Source organism: Candida pseudojiufengensis, assembly GCF_024610245.1.
Source record: "Candida pseudojiufengensis strain CBS 10847 chromosome Unknown scaffold7, whole genome shotgun sequence".
Lineage (NCBI taxonomy): Eukaryota > Fungi > Ascomycota > Pichiomycetes > Serinales > Debaryomycetaceae > Lodderomyces > Lodderomyces pseudojiufengensis.
This window is the reverse complement of record NW_026261527.1, coordinates 393,311-411,018: the sequence shown is the minus strand read 5'-3', so window position 1 is coordinate 411,018 and position 17,708 is coordinate 393,311. Positions and strand designations below refer to the sequence as shown.

The 17,708-nt window shown below is 25.1% G+C and overlaps 11 protein-coding genes across 11 annotated transcripts; 5 read left to right on the top strand and 6 right to left on the bottom strand. All coding sequences in view use genetic code 12, as the record gives it.

Annotated features, from left to right (window-relative positions):
- Positions 1-1,216: 1,216 nt before the first annotated feature.
- KGF55_002156 (uncharacterized protein) lies at positions 1,217-2,374 on the top strand (the record flags this gene model as incomplete). Its single annotated transcript, XM_051756808.1, has 1 exon — positions 1,217-2,374. One exon carries the CDS (start codon positions 1,217-1,219, stop codon positions 2,372-2,374), a length of 1,158 nt encoding a protein of 385 aa, XP_051615144.1.
- Positions 2,375-2,465: 91 nt separating this feature from the next.
- DUN1 (serine/threonine protein kinase) lies at positions 2,466-3,967 on the bottom strand (the record flags this gene model as incomplete). The annotated part of the gene is made up of 2 exons (XM_051756807.1): positions 2,466-3,884; positions 3,947-3,967. The coding sequence occupies 2 exons, from the start codon at positions 3,965-3,967 to the stop codon at positions 2,466-2,468; spliced, it is 1,440 nt and encodes a 479-aa protein (XP_051615143.1).
- Positions 3,968-4,149: 182 nt separating this feature from the next.
- TIP20 (Tip20p) lies at positions 4,150-6,531 on the bottom strand (the record flags this gene model as incomplete). Its single annotated transcript, XM_051756806.1, has 1 exon — positions 4,150-6,531. The coding sequence occupies one exon, from the start codon at positions 6,529-6,531 to the stop codon at positions 4,150-4,152; it is 2,382 nt and encodes a 793-aa protein (XP_051615142.1).
- Positions 6,532-6,791: 260 nt separating this feature from the next.
- Positions 6,792-8,375, top strand: CCT3 (chaperonin-containing T-complex subunit; the record flags this gene model as incomplete). The annotated part of the gene is made up of 1 exon (XM_051756805.1): positions 6,792-8,375. One exon carries the CDS (start codon positions 6,792-6,794, stop codon positions 8,373-8,375), a length of 1,584 nt encoding a protein of 527 aa, XP_051615141.1.
- Positions 8,376-8,432: 57 nt separating this feature from the next.
- On the bottom strand, positions 8,433-9,164 carry KGF55_002152 (putative dephospho-CoA kinase; the record flags this gene model as incomplete). The annotated part of the gene is made up of 1 exon (XM_051756804.1): positions 8,433-9,164. The coding sequence occupies one exon, from the start codon at positions 9,162-9,164 to the stop codon at positions 8,433-8,435; it is 732 nt and encodes a 243-aa protein (XP_051615140.1).
- A 502-nt stretch (positions 9,165-9,666) lies between these two features.
- Positions 9,667-10,248, bottom strand: KGF55_002151 (uncharacterized protein; the record flags this gene model as incomplete). Its single annotated transcript, XM_051756803.1, has 1 exon — positions 9,667-10,248. One exon carries the CDS (start codon positions 10,246-10,248, stop codon positions 9,667-9,669), a length of 582 nt encoding a protein of 193 aa, XP_051615139.1.
- Positions 10,249-11,261: 1,013 nt separating this feature from the next.
- On the top strand, positions 11,262-12,710 carry KGF55_002150 (mRNA-binding phosphate metabolism regulator; the record flags this gene model as incomplete). Its single annotated transcript, XM_051756802.1, has 1 exon — positions 11,262-12,710. One exon carries the CDS (start codon positions 11,262-11,264, stop codon positions 12,708-12,710), a length of 1,449 nt encoding a protein of 482 aa, XP_051615138.1.
- A 365-nt stretch (positions 12,711-13,075) lies between these two features.
- On the top strand, positions 13,076-13,894 carry KGF55_002149 (putative monooxygenase; the record flags this gene model as incomplete). Its single annotated transcript, XM_051756801.1, has 1 exon — positions 13,076-13,894. One exon carries the CDS (start codon positions 13,076-13,078, stop codon positions 13,892-13,894), a length of 819 nt encoding a protein of 272 aa, XP_051615137.1.
- Positions 13,895-14,039: 145 nt separating this feature from the next.
- KGF55_002148 (uncharacterized protein) lies at positions 14,040-15,107 on the bottom strand (the record flags this gene model as incomplete). Its single annotated transcript, XM_051756800.1, has 1 exon — positions 14,040-15,107. The coding sequence occupies one exon, from the start codon at positions 15,105-15,107 to the stop codon at positions 14,040-14,042; it is 1,068 nt and encodes a 355-aa protein (XP_051615136.1).
- Positions 15,108-15,371: 264 nt separating this feature from the next.
- Positions 15,372-16,601, top strand: ERV46 (Erv46p; the record flags this gene model as incomplete). Its single annotated transcript, XM_051756799.1, has 1 exon — positions 15,372-16,601. The coding sequence occupies one exon, from the start codon at positions 15,372-15,374 to the stop codon at positions 16,599-16,601; it is 1,230 nt and encodes a 409-aa protein (XP_051615135.1).
- A 138-nt stretch (positions 16,602-16,739) lies between these two features.
- KGF55_002146 (mitochondrial 54S ribosomal protein mL46) lies at positions 16,740-17,582 on the bottom strand (the record flags this gene model as incomplete). The annotated part of the gene is made up of 1 exon (XM_051756797.1): positions 16,740-17,582. One exon carries the CDS (start codon positions 17,580-17,582, stop codon positions 16,740-16,742), a length of 843 nt encoding a protein of 280 aa, XP_051615134.1.
- Between the last annotated feature and the right edge of the window lie 126 nt (positions 17,583-17,708).

Sequence of the window (17,708 nt, the reverse complement as noted above, 5' to 3'; positions counted from 1 at the left end):
TTCAAATTTCAATATAAGTAAATTTATAATTTTATTTTTAGCTTTTTCATACCTAATTTCGATGATTGTAAATGTTGGTTATCGTTAAAAGGTCTAACAATGATTAGTGATACTCACCTTGGTATTTACTAATCATAGTTAAACCTTTTATGGAAAACAAGCATTTACATAATCTTGATACTCATTCAATTCACAACTCTGTATCACTATTTCGACTAATAACAAATATAAGGACTCATCAAATTCATTTTCTAACAGACTCAATATCATAATTCTGCCTTTGTTCGGACTAGCAATTCTCCCTCAATCCGATAGATTCCAAATACTTGTAAACAAAACATTAGCATCAGTATCACAATTTGATTTCCTTTAAATGTTCTAGTGGTATTCTCTAGTATGTACCAATCGTTTGCCCTAAATCTTGTTTTACCGCAACCGATCCAAATGAAAAAGGAATGGAATACATATGGAGTACATGATCAGTTTGGTGGTTACATGTATTCCATTCCTTTATCATTTAAAACTTTTTAATGTTGGCCTCTTTAGCTGAATACACCGCAAGGCATATGTTTGTCCAAAATGTGTGGCAACTTATCGAATCATCGTTTCAAAGTCTTGGACCAATTATAAACAGGTACAAAACACCTGCGTTGAAAACCTGAAATTTCTCCATCTCAGGTTGAACACTTACGATTGTCATAGTATCAACCGGATTCAATAAAAAGTTTGCTACTCCCCATTTGTATCCATTCTTCTACTTATGTATTCACATTTTCAAAAGATACAATACTTTTGGGATAAAATATCAATTTTGCTAACATAAGCAGTAATTTCTACCATTTGATTTGAATTCTCATCTTTAATACTGGAGGACAGTGTTTGTAAGCATCCAAACAGAGATGGAGAATTCTTATGTTTTCAATAACTAGGTCAGGTATTGTCTAACACATAGGTATCTTCTAACACATGGATCAAGTTCTTGACTCAACTATTGGATATAATAAATACACTTTGTTAAAAAACATAAAGTTCCATTAAGTTTCGTCAATTAAAGTAATTTTTATTGTCGGAGAAAACCAACTTATGACTTTTGATTTTAAGACAGTAAATTCAATATTAAGGAATTATTGTTAACGAAAAAGAACCAAAATTGTTGCAAATAATGACAGTCTTGACCTACAATCAATTAAATTTAAACCATTTAGCTCAATTCATAATGCTACGATCATTGATACGACATGCTAGTACTACCTCGACAATAACTAAAACTCCCACAATAAAATCAAGACCATCATTACTTACAATACTACCTTCGAAAAGAACAATAAATAGAATATTATTTGATAATGATTCATCAGTAACATATTCCAAAATGATTCCAGTACTTACGGAAATTTATAATAATTTATCAACACCACAACAAATCAAAATTTCATCAAATATAACAACTCGAGATTTAATGATTTTTAAAAAAGTTTTAGAAAATATAAGAAATTTAACTCAATCAATAAATAAAAATTTAGTTGATTTAGAAAATGAAATTATTGAACAATGTGCAGAAATGGGAGATTTAGATGCTATAACTTTATTAAGTTTTGAAACTATTAGAAATTCTTTAAAACCAAATACTATAATAACTCCTCAATTAAAAGATGATTTAAAAACTGCAAATAAATTTATAAAAGAATTAACTGATTTAAAACATCCTTTAGTTTTTAAAATGGCCGGTGATTTAGCTTATGAAAAAGGAGTATTTAATAAAGCTATAGAATATTATCAACAATTTCTTTCAGTTGAACAAAATACTATTGAATCAGGTCATATATATTATAATTTAGGTTATTATTATTTAACTCAAGAACCAAAAGATTTGGAAAAAGCAAAAGAATTTTTCTTGAAATGTATAAAATTATGTGATTTAGATCAATATTCAATAAAAGCTCATTATTATTTAGGTCAATTATATATTGATAAAAATCCAAAATTAGCAAAATATCATATGGAAATTAGTGCTTCAAAATCTTTACTTGAATCATTTACAAGTTTAGGTTTTTTAGAAATGAATAAATTTAAAAATTACAATGTTGCTATAGAATGGTTTAAATTAGGAATTGAATCTCAAAATAAAGACGTGTTATGTTTAATTGGATGTTTTGATTGTTATATATTGCTTGAAAATTGGAAAGAAGCTAATAAAATTTTAAATAATTTAACTGAATTAAAAAATAAGATGAATGTTGTTAATAATAAAGGTAAGAAAAGTATACCTGAATCAATGAGAGGTCAATTTGAAATGAATGAGTCTTTGTTGAGTAATTTCTTCAAGGGAAGAACCACTGAGCTTGAGTTGTTGAAAAGCAAAACTCAGGTGTAATGAGTTATGAAAATTGTCTATATCCATGCTTACAAGCTACTTCTATGTTCTATATTTAAATGCAATTTTTATGTATATATATACTCAATATTTAATCCTCTTTAAACCATTCATGATTTAAAGTTTGTTCAATATCAAATCTTTCATTTGGATCAACTTGTAATAAATTAGTAATTAAATCTAATATAATATCATCAATTTCATCAAAATAAGGAGAATAAAAAGCATATTTTCCAGTTAATATTTGTTCTTTCATATTTGGAGGAGCTAATTCATCACTGAAAGGTGGAAATCCACATAAACAAACATATAATAATACACCACTTGACCAAAGATCAACTTTTTTTGAATAATTTCTATTATTTGAATTATTTAAAATTTCTGGTGCAACATATGCTGGTGTTCCACATAAAGTATTTGTAAAATTTAATTCTCCTATAAATTTTGCTAATCCAAAATCTGCAATTTTAACTTTTAAATCAATTTCATTATAATCCCATGGTCCTGTTTGCTTTTCCAGGGGGGAGGATCTTGGAGTTATATCCAACAAGATATTTTCTGGTTTTATATCTCTATGAATTATATTATTATCATGTAAATATTTAACTCCTGATAGTAGTTGCTTAAATATTGCTTTTGTTTCAATTGGTGATAATTTAGTCTTTGTAATAATTCTTTGAAATAATTCTCCATTATTCATTTTTTCTAATACTAAAAAAGTATTGAAAGAACCAAATTTATTTGGTTCAATATAATGTTTTATAAATTTTACAATATTTGGATGATTTATTGATAATAATAATGACATTTCTTGTTTTAATTTATTATTATATTGAGAATTAGGTACATTTGTTTTATTTGGATGAAAAATCTTTACTGCAACATTTTCTCCAGTTTTTTTATTTTTACCTTCTTTAACTATAGCATAATGACCTGATCCTAATTGCTTTCCTAAAATATAATCATCAAAAAATGAGTTATTATTTTCATGATTTTGTTCCAAATCACTTATCTCTTCGTCTTCATTTTCATTTTCATTATCATCTTCATATTTAAAAATAAAACATCCTCCAGTTTTACCAAATTGTAATTTATCTCCTGATTTTAAAATTTCATAATGTAATTTATTAATTTTTTCATCATTTAACCATATACCATTTGAACTTAAATCAATTAGTTTGAGATAAATTTTTTGAGAAAATTCACTTTTTGTTAAAATTAATTTACAATGTTTTGATGATGTATCAATACCTGAAATTTTTATATCACATTTTGATGATCTACCTATTATTATTTCATTTTTATAAGGGATTGATATAATTGATTTTCCATATTTGTTATATAGTTTTGCTAGGATTTTATTTGTGGTTGCATTTGGATTTTGTTGTTGCTGTTGTTGAGATTGAGGTAGATTTATTGAGCCATTATTTGGTTTTTCATCTATATTTATATTATTAGCTTGTACATGACTATCTATATTCATGCATGATAATTCAGGATGTATGGATGGCTGAAAACAAGTTAGTACTTATACATTCACTCAAAGTATCCATGTTTTATGTTTCAACATACTTCTTTCCGTATTAAAGACATTTGTTGATTCTATGTATGTGGTTTGATGCTAATACTTATGATCTAAAGAACAAAAGTTAAGATTTGATCTTCTTTTGTTTATAAATTTATCGCAAACAAAACAAACGCGTCTTACATCAAGAAAACGCGCGCATTTTATAGACAACAAGTATTACAATCATTATCATCATGTTCATTCATCTCTACTTAATTCTATTTATTAAATCCTTAATTTCATAATCACTTAACTCATTAAGTTCATGATTATAATTAGATCTAAGCTTTTGAACATCAATAGGCTTTCTTATAGGAATTTCAACCAATGAATCTAATAAATCAATAGATTGAACAACTTTAATATATTTTTGATTAAAATCATTTGAAAATTCTTCTTCAATTACTTCACTAGTTGAAGTTGTTGATGATCTACGGTTTTTAGTAGTATTTAATAATAATTGATATTGTAATGATTGAATTAAATAATTAAAATCAATAATTAATTGATTTATTCCAATTTTTGAAAATTTATTATTTGTAATTACGTATTCATATAATGTATCACATATAATATTTAAAATTAAAGTTGTAAATTGAAAATAATCTATTTTGGAAATTGATTTAGCTAACAAGTCTAAGTAATTTGGTAAATTATTAATTAATTGATTTAAATCATTAGATGGTTCTAATTTATCACCGGTTATAAACTCCAAATCCCATTGACTTGAATTAACATATTTTTTTAAAAATTTTTTAATTTCATTTATAAATAATGAATTAATCTGATTTATTGATTTATTTAATAATTTATCATATTTTAAAGTTATTGATCCAAAAATTCCATCAATTTCTCCTTCGGCATCATTACTATTATTATTATAATAATAATCCATAACTTCATTTAATTTAGTTTCTCTATTTAAAGATTTATAAATATCCCATAATTGAACAAATATTAATTCTTCACTCCATTCTTCTAATGAATTTATAACATATTTTATTGAAACATAAATTTCTAATAAATTTTCTAAATTTTTAATACTATCATTTTCAGAATTACTACTGGGTCTTGAATTTTTATCATCAGTTATACCACCTGGTATTATATTTAAAACATTTTTCATATTTAATTTATCAGTAATTGTTTTAAATTGATTATTAATTTCATTTAAATATAAATCTAATAAACTTAATTGAATTTTGGCTATATATTTCATGTTATATTTAAATACTCTAATTTGTTGTAAATGATTATTTAAATTATTTATAAGTTTTATAAATCCATATGAAGAATAAGTTGGTTTTAATAATTGTGTATGTGATGTTGAATGATAATCAAAATCAACTTTAAATGAATCTTCTTTATTTATAATCTCTTTTTCAAATCTCTTGATAGCTAATTTATTTTCAAAATTTAACCAATTATCGAATGCATTATTTTGATTATTTAAAAATATGTCACCTGTTATTCCAATCCATTTTAAATCAGTCTTGACATTAAAGTCAGTGACATTTGGATTATATTTATATTTATTTCTCAATCTTTGATCAAATGTTGATAATTCATAAATTAAATGAGTTAATAATCTACCATATTTTTCTATTATATCATTATTATCATCATTAACTTTGTTTATATTTGAATTTATTATTGAAATCATTTTATTAATTTTATTTCTAATTGGAATTAATAAACAAGTTATAATTTCATAAGTTCCAATCTTGTTTAATGATTTAAAACTTTTATCAATTATTATATTAATTAATGATAAATTATCATCTAAAAATGTTTCAATATATTGTAAACACCATTCAGGTTTTGAAATTTTATTTGTATCTTTTTGTGGAGTATCGAAATGATAATTAAATCTTATTATGATTGGTTCTAGTAGAGTTTCTAATCCCCACCAAGTATTAGGATATTCTGGTATGTTTTTAATTGATTGTAGTTGAATTAATTCATCGAAAAGATTAGTTATTGTAGTTAAATCTGAATTAGAGACGGTATCATTAACGAGCCATTTGTTTTTCGTGATTATTTGTTTTAGGTTATTTTGTAAATTTGTCTTTGTATTGTTTATTTGATCATCAATTAGAGTATTTAAGTAAGTGTCATTCAATTCTTGTGATTTATCGTTGATCTCGGTAATCTCTTTCACTGATAAATTCAAGGAAATTAGTTGTTTTTCCAATTCTGAGACTTGTGATAAATGTTGTAACTGTTTTTGAATTTCAATTTTCTTTTGTAGTTGGTTTTTTAAAATAATGAATCCTGGAAATGAACCATATTCTTTTATAAGTTCTTCTAATTTAATTATACTAGTTGATAAATCATTAGATTCTGATATCTCCTTCAATTGTAATTCAAGGTCATTAATTGCATTCTCTACTTCATTTTCATCAATACTTGGCTCTTCCACGTGCAATGTCTCAGAATTCACCTCATTGTTATCACTTGATGATAATTTATTGGTTGCAATTTGATTAATTTGAGTTGATATGTCATTCAATTGATTTAATTTTGTATCTATGTTTGTCAAATCATCTATAGTTGTAAAATTCGAGTTAATATAATCATCAATTTCCATTATTTTCTAGTGATTAGCAGTGCTAGAGCTCAAAGCTTTGTGTTTTTGATGGTTGTCAAAACCTGTTGATCTATCTCTCATTAAATTCGCGTTGTAATAAAAAGAATTTAATGGAATAAAAAAATTTCAATACTTCACATCATTATCAATTAGACCCCATCACATTCACCCTAATCACAGAGTTAAATTGATCAAGAACCTTGTATAGATAGACCAAGAAAACTATTAATTGAACCTCACGTAACACAACTTCAAAAAAAATGCAGGCACCGGTTGTTTATTTAAATACATCTACTCAAAGACAAACAGGTAGACAAGCTCAAGTTGCAAATATAACAGCAGCAAAAGCAGTAGCAGATATAATAAGGACATGTTTGGGTCCCAAAGCAATGCTTAAAATGTTATTAGATCCAATGGGTGGTATAGTTTTAACAAATGATGGTCATGCAATATTAAGAGAAATTGATGTTTCACATCCAGCAGCAAAATCAATGATTGAATTATCAAGAACTCAAGATGAAGAAGTTGGAGATGGTACAACAACAGTAATAATATTAGCTGGAGAAATTTTAGCACAAACTTTTCCATATATTGAAAAAAATATTCATCCTGTTATAATAATAAAAGCTTTAAAAGAAGCTTTAAAAGATGCTTTGGAGGTGATTCATGAAGTTTCAAAACCTATTGATATAAATAATGATCAAGCAATGTTGAAATTAATTCAAGCTTCAATTGGTACAAAATATATAAATAAATGGTCTCAAAAAATGTGTGAATTAAGTTTAAAAGCTGTTAGAACAGTTACTATAAAAAGAGGAGATTATAAAGAAATTGATGTTAAAAGATATGTTAGAATTGAAAAAATTCCAGGTGGAGAAGTTACAGATTCAGAAGTATTAGATGGAATATTATTAAATAAAGATGTTGTTCATCCAAAAATGAAAAGACATATTGAAAATCCAAGAATTATATTATTAGATTGTCCATTAGAATATAAAAAGGGAGAATCTCAAACAAATATAGAAATTACAAAAGAAGAAGATTGGAATAGAATTTTACAAATTGAAGAAGAACAAGTTAAATTAATTTGTGATCAATTATTAGAATTTAAACCAAATTTAATTATAACAGAAAAGGGAGTTAGTGATTTAGCTCAACATTATTTATTAAAAGGTGGAGTATCAGTATTAAGAAGAGTTAAAAAATCAGATAATAATAGAATTGCAAGAGCAACTGGAGCTACAATAGTAAATAGAGTTGAAGATTTAAAAGAATCTGATATTGGAACAAAATGTGGAGAATTTAAAATTGAATTAATTGGTGATGAATATTTTTCATATATAACAAAATGTAAAAATCCTCAAGCTTGTACAATAATTTTAAGAGGTGCAAGTAAAGATATATTAAATGAAATAGAAAGAAATTTACATGATGCAATGGCAGTAACAAGAAATGTTATGTTTGAACCTTCTTTAAGTCCTGGTGGTGGAGCTACTGAAATGGCATGTAGTGTTAAATTATCAGAAAAAGCCAAAACTATAAAGGGAATAGAACAATATCCTTATCAAGCTGTTGCTGATGCTTTTGAAATTATTCCAAGAACTTTAATCCAAAATTGTGGTGGAAATCCAATCAAAATTTTATCACAATTAAGAGCAAAACAAGCTTCTGGACATTTTGATTATGGAATTGATGGAGAAAATGGTAAAGTTGTTGATATGAATGATTATGGAGTTTGGGAACCAGAAGTCATTAAACAACAATCTATAAAAACTGCAATTGAAAGTGCTTGTTTATTACTTAGAGTTGATGATATAGTTAGTGGTGTACGTCAAAATCAATAGGTAAATTCTTATAAAATTGTTTATTCGTGAATAAAACTATTTGTAGAATTGTTAATCTTACTCTTGTTTTAGGTCTTTATTTTTATATTTTTCAATTATTCGTCTTGTTACAAATGTATATAATGCAGATAATAAACCAATAGGTGGAATTAAATCTAAAATAGTCCATATTTTATTAGGTTTTATTTTTTTAATTAATTTTTCAATTGAAATTGTTAAATCTTTTAAAGAACCAGAATTATCTAAAATATAATCACTTTTATAATTTCTTTCATCCATTGACATTTGATTATTTATTCTATTTTTCGCATCAAGTTCCGTTAATTCAGGATTTCTTTCAATTAATCTTTTAATTTGTAAAATTTGAGGTGATATTGAAACTGTAATAATAATTCCACAAATTAAATATAATTTTGATTCAAATAATAATGGAACATCTAATATTATCATATCATTTAATTTTATATAGCTCAAAAGAATTTGTTTTAAAATTTCATATTTTACAGCTGGATGAACTATTGAATTTAACTTTTTTAATTCATGTTTATTTTCAAATACATATTGACCTAAATTTGCCCTGTTAAGTGTTTGATCTTCTTCATTTATTAAATTAGGTATATATGGTTTAAATTCTTTAATTATTTTGTTATAAGCTGGTTTACCTGGTTCAACAACTTGTTTTGCAATTAAATCTGCATCTATTATTTTTAAATTATATTTAGTTTGTAATTCTTTTGAAACTGTTGATTTCCCACATGCAATTCCTCCTGTTAGTCCTACTATAAGCATTGTGAGTTGAAGTAGATAATTTTAAGAAAAAAATAGATTGAGATAGCTTTTATTATGAACCAATTGGTTCAATGTCTGAGGATGGTTATTAGTTTGGATAAGATAGGATTTATCAAATTGCAAAAGAGTACAAAAAAGAAAATAATTTGTGACAGAAAATTCAAGCTTAAGACACTAAACAATTTTGAGACAATCTCAAGATTTCATGACATTAAATCGACATGTCACTGAAATTGAAAATGATATCATCAGTTTGTTGTGAACTTCTTTCAATGAAAAAAATACACAAACCTTATCTTTACAAGATAGCACTTAGTCCTATTTTTCGATGTCTAATTCGAATTAACTTTGCCAGAAGCTGTTAGTTTGAATTACTTGAGCTTTACTTGAAGCATATACTTTTCATCAATATCGAACCAAGACCAATCCAAAGAAAGACGTGTTGTAAGTATTGTATTTTCGAGAATTTTTGCCAAAATTACTTTCTTAATACTATTAACCATTAAAATTTAACATCATCATCTAATTTTGATCCAGATTTATTAGGTATATAAGAATCAACTTGTCTTTTTCTTTTTTTATCATTTTCTTCTATTAAATCAAAATTTGATCTTCTATTATAATTAGTCCTTTTAACTCCCTTTGTAGAACTTGAATTAGTTCCATTGGGTTTTGATTTAATTTCAATTTTCGACTTCTTTCTCTCTTCAATAATTAATTCTTCAGGTGTCTTACCATCTTGTAAATCTAATATAATCTTGTATAATTTATAACAAAATTCCAATGATTCTTTTTCATTTAAAAATCCAATTAATTGATTTTGAATATTTTTTATATCAATTAAATCATCATTTTCTGATTCTGATGTTGATGTATTAATTAATTCTATTATATAATTATATAATATTTCATCATCTATATTATTTAAATAATTTGTTATATATGATTTAATCCATGGTTTTATTTTAAATAGCTTTAATTTTGATTTGTATGCTTTTTTTTTAAATAATTTTGATGGTTTTATGATTGGTTTTGTAGTTGTATCTTTTATTGATTGATCATCTTGTGTAGTGTCTTTTGACATGTAAAGGTTAGTTGTATATTTGCAATGAGTTAGAAAGTAAATCTTGATAAAGGTTTGTGATTTGTACTAGACTAACGTAAATTTATTTTATCTTTCTCTTAAACCCTTAATTTAAGGTTCAAACACAATTTTATTCTTTAATTTAACTATTGTAGTACGGCTGTGTTTTCTCTTGAAGTAAGGGTTAAATTAAATATAAGCTGGTAATGTATTAAGATCTGAGTAGTGTTATAATGAACAAAATCTGTATAGTTAAGCTTTTGTACCATTGAAAAGGCTATATGATTACATACAAAATACTGTATATAAAGAAATTAATTTGATATATACACTACTATATAAAATATATATACACTTTATATTTATTATTAGCTTAATATTTAATATATACACTTTTCGTTTACCATATATTAGGTATATAATTTTGAGATATAGTGATCTCATTATGAAGGTTGACTAATAACTGGCTTTACTGTTGGATTTGCTCATCCTTGTATAAACTGTATGAGATATAATGTATCTCATTTACTTCATTAAAAATATTATAATTTTAAATCTGAAACATTTATTTTACGTATAACACACATATATAATTTATACACTTTTTATTATTACTATTTTATTACTATTAAATTTCTCCACGTATTTAAAATTTCATATATTAATACCCCACAAAATTTATTAAGTATAGAAATTGTATAAATATCATCAACCATCCCTTCTTTCTTTTAATACACTCATCATTCAAACACTTACAACCATTCAATTATTACACACTATTTTCATATTCATAAACATATACACGCTTAACCAACTGACAGTAAAATAGCACTATTCAAATTTAAAGTTCAAAAACACGCGTCTTATTTTCAATTTATCATATTTTTCAGTTCATTTATTAGTCTTATAAATAGTTACAACTTACAACCACTTCAGTTGGTTACGTATCATACAAATATATCTTTTATTTATTTATTTATTTATTTATTTAGTTCAGTTTGTCATTTCAATATATGTTTTCAGATCCATCAATATCTATTTCTTCAACTACTACCACAGATAATTTTTCAAATTCAACTAGAAACTCAGAAAATGATAATCAATTATTAGATTTATGTAATAATTTAAATAACTTAAATTGTTTTAACAATTTAGATATAAATACCAATCAAAATCAAAGTCAAAAATCAACCACCCCAAATACTCCAATTGAAAATTCAAATTATTTTATACCAAGTTTAGAAGATTTTGAAATTCATGATTTTAATAATAATAATAGATCAAGAAATAATTCATTAGATATTTCATTATTTAATGAATCTTTAAATTCAAATACAAATTCAAACAATAACTTTTACACACCAAGATCAAGTTTAACTATTCATACTATTGAATCAGAAGTTGAAATGATACCAACTTGTTTAAAACCTAATATTTGGAAAAATGATGGTTTTGTTTCAAATCAATATACTAATCAATTATATGTTCAACAAAACTATATTAATCCACAACAATTACAACACCACTACCAACAACAACAACAACAAACTTCAGAAGCTAAAATTAAGAATGACATTCAATTTCAAATTCAACAAAGATTAAATTTACTGATTCAATTAAAAGAAGAACAAAAATTACAACAAAAACAAATGGAATTATATAATAATTTAAATAATTTAGGTTACGTCAACGGTGAACAACAACAATTAATAAACTTACAAAATCAACAACAACAATCTAATATTAATTCAAATTTACAACTAAATTATCAAAATTATCAAAATTATCAAAATTATCAATTTAATGGTTCAAATAATCCATCACCTATTTCACCAAGTGATTTACCTAATTTTTATAATCTGTTAATTCAATCTCCACCTCCATTATCATCTCAACAACAACATTTCACTTATCAACAAATTACTAAACCACAACCTCAACAACCCCAAAACTCATCCTCAAGTTATTTAACATTTAGAAATTATTGTGGTAACATATTTACAGTACCTTTCAATTCAAGATTTTTTGTTATAAAATCAAATAATATATTAGATGTTAATGCAAGTTTTACATATAATATTTGGACATCAACAGAATTAGGTAATAAAAGATTAGATAAAGCTTTTAAAGATTTACAATATTCCACTAGTAATTTGAAAGGTAAAATTTTTTTATTATTTTCAGTAAATTCAAGTGGAAAATTTTGTGGTATATCAGAAATGCAAAATAAAGTAGATTACACCACCAAGAGTGATATTTGGTGTGAATCAACAAAATATAATGGAATATTCCCAGTTGAATGGTTATTAATTAAAGATGTTCCAAATAAATTTTTTCAACATTTAAAAATTCCAAATAATGATTTTAAACCTGTTACTAATTCAAGAGATACTCAAGAAATTCCTTTTGATATTGGAATTTCAATGTTAAAAATTATGAGTAGTTTTAAAAATAATGAATAAGCTAATGTTTGCTGATGTTTTTTTTTTGACTATTTACTTACTATATACTCACTATTTCTAAATAATTATACTGATTAATATAAAAGTTAACTGCTTTTAAACTTAGTTGTCCGCACTCTCTTCATCTCTAACTGTGTTTGAGATCGAGTCTTCATCTCTAACTGTGTTTGAGATCGAGATTTGAGATCTGGTTTTCAATTTTTTTGCAACCAAAATATTTTGTAACAGAGCTCTTAACCTATTTTGTTGATTGTCGCATCAACATTCAAACTGACACAGTTAAAATATGATATTAAATTCATACAATACAGCAAGATTTATACGACTACAATTGAAAACCATACATACATCCAGAAGCACACACAATGCTACAGAGAGCATCTAATAGGACAAAGTTCCAGTCAATACGAAATATAACAACCGCATCAATACTAAATCAAAAGAAATCAACGAAAAAATCAAAAAAACTAGAATTAGAAACAAATATAGAATCAGAATCAGAATTAAAATCACAACCAAAACCACAGCCAATTAAAATTGAACCAACTTTAGAATCAATAAAATATGGTCCATTATCACAAGCACAACAAGCATATTTAGATAGAGTAATAAGAGTAGATCAAGCAGGAGAATTAGGAGCAAATTATATATATAAAGGTCAATATTTTATATTAGCTAACAAATATCCACATTTAAAACCTATATTAAAACATATGTGGGATCAAGAAATTCATCATCATAATACTTTTAACCAATTACAAATTGAAAAAAGAGTAAGACCAAGTTTATTAACTCCCTTTTGGAAAATTGGTGCATTGGGGATTGGTATGGGTACTGCTTTAATTAGTAAAGAAGCTGCTATGGCATGTACTGTTGCTGTTGAAACAGTTATTGGAAATCATTATAATCAACAATTAAGGGTATTAATGAATCAATATGGTGTTGATGTACTTGATAAAGATAGTGGAGAACCAATACCTCAAAATGAAGTTCCAAAAGATTTAAAAACAAGTGAAGAATTAAAAAATTTAAAAAGTTTAATTAGTCAATTTAGAGATGATGAATTAGAACATTTAGATACTGCTATTGAACATGATGCTAAAAAAGCTGTTCCTTATTTAATTTTAACTGAAGGTATTAAATTAATTTGTAAAAGTGCTATTTGGACAGCTGAGAGGATCTAATTTTGGAATGAATAATAGTGGATTACATATGATATCTTTAATGAATTGAATGTAATTTAAGTTGAAAAATATTGTTTTTTTTCTTCTCTCTGTTATCTATTCATCCGTACCGCAAACATCAATCTATCACAAACATTCGCATATTCTACCTCCTATTTAATGGTCTTATTCCCGTTCTTGTTTCTTCAGGTTTATGCATTAAAGTTAAAGTAGTACCAAAATCACTTGAATAAACAAATTCAGTTTTTGAAGGAAACCAATAAACACAATTAAAAGTAAATTTACCACTTTCACTATTAGGGATCTCAAACATTTTTATACATAAATCATTATCATATATAATAGAATTTGAATTTTTTTCAAAACTTGCACTAAAATATGTTCCATCTCTTGAACAACTTATATTTGAAATTGATTGATCAATATCTGTTATAACATTTTTGTTTAATAAATTTATCGTGTTCCATATACTTATTATACCATCACTTCCTCCAATTACAAAATATGAACCTTTTGGTGATACTGCTATTGTATTTGTTGATGATCTATGACCTTTTATTATAGTTTTTATTTTATATAATTCATTATTATCTTTCTTGGGATCAAATTCACCATCATTATTTATTTCATATATTGGTGATGAACCATCATGTAATGCTAATATAAAATATGAATGTTCATAATTAAACCATTGTAAATCATAAATATATTCATTAATTATAAACTTTTGAATTAATTTATAATTATTTAATACTGAATAAATTAAAATTGTAGACGATTTATCAATTGCAATTAAAATTTCTCCATCAATTGAATATCTTACAATTCTTAAATTTTTTAGTTCAGTCTTTATTATATTAACTAAACTACCATTTAAACTTCTCCATATTTTAATATTTTCATCGTTTCCCACCGTTGCAAAATCAAATTCAGTTTTTGGATTCCAACTAATACTTTCAACTGATTTTAAATGAGCATCTTCAATAGTTATAGGATCATATAATCCATCAGTATAACTCTTATATATTCTTATAGTTTTATCAGTTCTTGAATAAACAACTCTTGAACCACATGGATTTATTGATATTGTTATAATTTCTGTTGATGTTGTTGTATGACCTATTATTGGTTTATCTCTATATACTATTGGTTTAAACTTTCGGAAAAATGCTTGATTATGTTTTATATATTGTGATGGATCATTGAAATTCATTTGTTAAAGAATAGGGAGTGTATTTGGTTTATATGTAAGTTGATTGAGTTTGGTTTGTATAAACTTAATGTATGTAGTAAGTAAGTTTGGTGATAATTCAAATGTGTGACGCTACCAATGAATATTTTGAAAAATTCGTAAAATATCATGCTACCAAATCCCAGATCTTTATTGTCTTTCTACGTGGAAATTCGTAGTTTCTATGAACCACGTATTATCATAACAATTCAATCAACTCATATATATCTTTAAACTCAACATCAAATGTCATCTTCACGACCTAAGTTAATATCACTAGATGCATTTGCTAAAACTGTTGAGGATGCAAGAATAAAAACAGCATCGGGAGGAATAATAACATTAATATGTATATTAGTTGCATTGATATTAATAAGAAATGAATATATTGATTATACAACAATAATAGCAAGACCTGAATTAGTTGTAGATAGAGATATAAATAAACAATTAGATATAAATTTAGATATAAGTTTTTTAAATCTACCTTGTGATATGATAACAATTGATTTATTTGATGAAACAGGAGATATAAAATTAGATATTATAAATTCTGGATTAGAAAAATATAGAATTATAAAAACTAATGGGAAACCAGAAGAAATATTAGATGATCAACCTGCATTAAAAAGACAATCACCATTGAATGAAATTTGTGGAGGAATTAATGAAGGAGAAGAAGGTCAAAAAGAATGTGGATCATGTTATGGAGCATTACCACAAGATAAAAATCAATATTGTTGTAATTCATGTTCTGCTGTACGTAGAGCTTATGCAGAAGCAAATTGGCAATTTTTTGATGGTGAAAATATAGATCAATGTGAAAAAGAAGGATATGTTAAAAGATTAAAACAAAGAATAAATGAAAATGAAGGTTGTAGAGTTAAAGGAAATACCAAAATAAATAGAGTAGCAGGAACATTGGATTTTACTCCTGGTTTTTCAATGACCAAAAATGGAAAACATGTTCATGATTTATCATTATTTATGAAATATGAAGATAAATTTAATTTTGATCATATAATAAATCATTTATCATTTGGTAATAAACCAAATAGTGAAAATGATTATGTTTCTTTATCTACATTAGATGGTCATTCATTTTTAGAACATAAAAAATATCATATGAATAATTATTATTTAAAAATTGTTTCAACAAGATTTGAATCATTAAATAATAAAGAAAAATTTGATACTAATCAATATTCAGTTATAACTCATGATAGACCATTAATAGGAGGAAAAGATGATGATCATCAACATACGATTCATGCAAGAGGTGGAGTTCCAGGTGTTGCTTTTAATTTTGATATTTCACCTTTAAAAATTATAAATAGAGAACAATATGCTAAAACAAGATCTGGATTTATATTAGGAGTTGTAAGTTCAATTGCTGGTGTTTTAATGGTTGGTGCTTTATTAGATAAGAGTGTATTTGCTGCTCAACAAGCTATAAATGGGAAAAAAGATATATAAGTTAAAGATGATAGTTTATTGCATTAGTGTTTGTAAAAAGTAAAATATGTACAATAGAGTGAAGAAGTATTAACGTGTTGTAACCCCTCTCATGATTCTTATTAATGTGATTTATTCTATGTACAAACTCTCTATTTATTATACATCACTTAATAAATGCAGTATATTATTATAATAATCTTTTGGTAAAATATCTTTTAATTCATCTTTTGTAATCCATTGAAATTCTATGTTTGAGGATTGAGGTTCAAATATACCTGATAAAATATGAGATTTTATAAAATATTCCTTTGCCGAGTTATGATGACATGGAACTTTTGAAATATTAAAATAATTAATTTTTTTACCACCTAATTTATATAATCCTTGTTCTGCTAATTCATGTAAAGGTAGTAAATTTGTTGATGATTCTTCTTGATTGAAATTTGGTAATTTCCATTGATTTTTATCTTTGGTATTCTCTTTTATAATTAAATATAATGTTCTATTTAATTTTCTTTCTAATGATTTTGAATCTCCAATTTTATCAGCTTCAGTTATTCTTGAATTTGGTATAATTTTTCTACTTATTTCATTTTCTTTTATATTTGATTGATCTTGTCCAATCATTTCATCTTCTTCTTTATAAGTTTTAGGAACTTTTATATATTGTCTAAATCTTCTATCTCTTAAATGTTTTAAATCTGGTTTACCTTGTGGATATATAATTTTTGGATTATAACTTATTGGATTTTTATTTAATTGTCTATATCTTAATTCTGCTAATGTTCCAGTTTTAAAATAAAACCATTTTGGGAAAGTCCACATTAGTCTTCTCCATAATTCTGATTGATATTTATAAAATTGTGATTCAAATGGTGTTAAATCTTGTGTGATTATTGGTAAACGAGATAGTATTAGAGTGGATGAAATTGGTGTTGTGGATGTAGATGAGGCTGCTGTAGAATAACATTTCACCGTATTTAGTATTGTTTTCTTCATGTCTTTATATTATGCACATTTATGATGTATTGAATTGAAATCTTGATCTTGATACTCAGTTCTTTAGTGTAGAAAGTCTGAAAAATTTTCGAAATGTCATTTGGTAGTTTGCATAAAATGAAAATT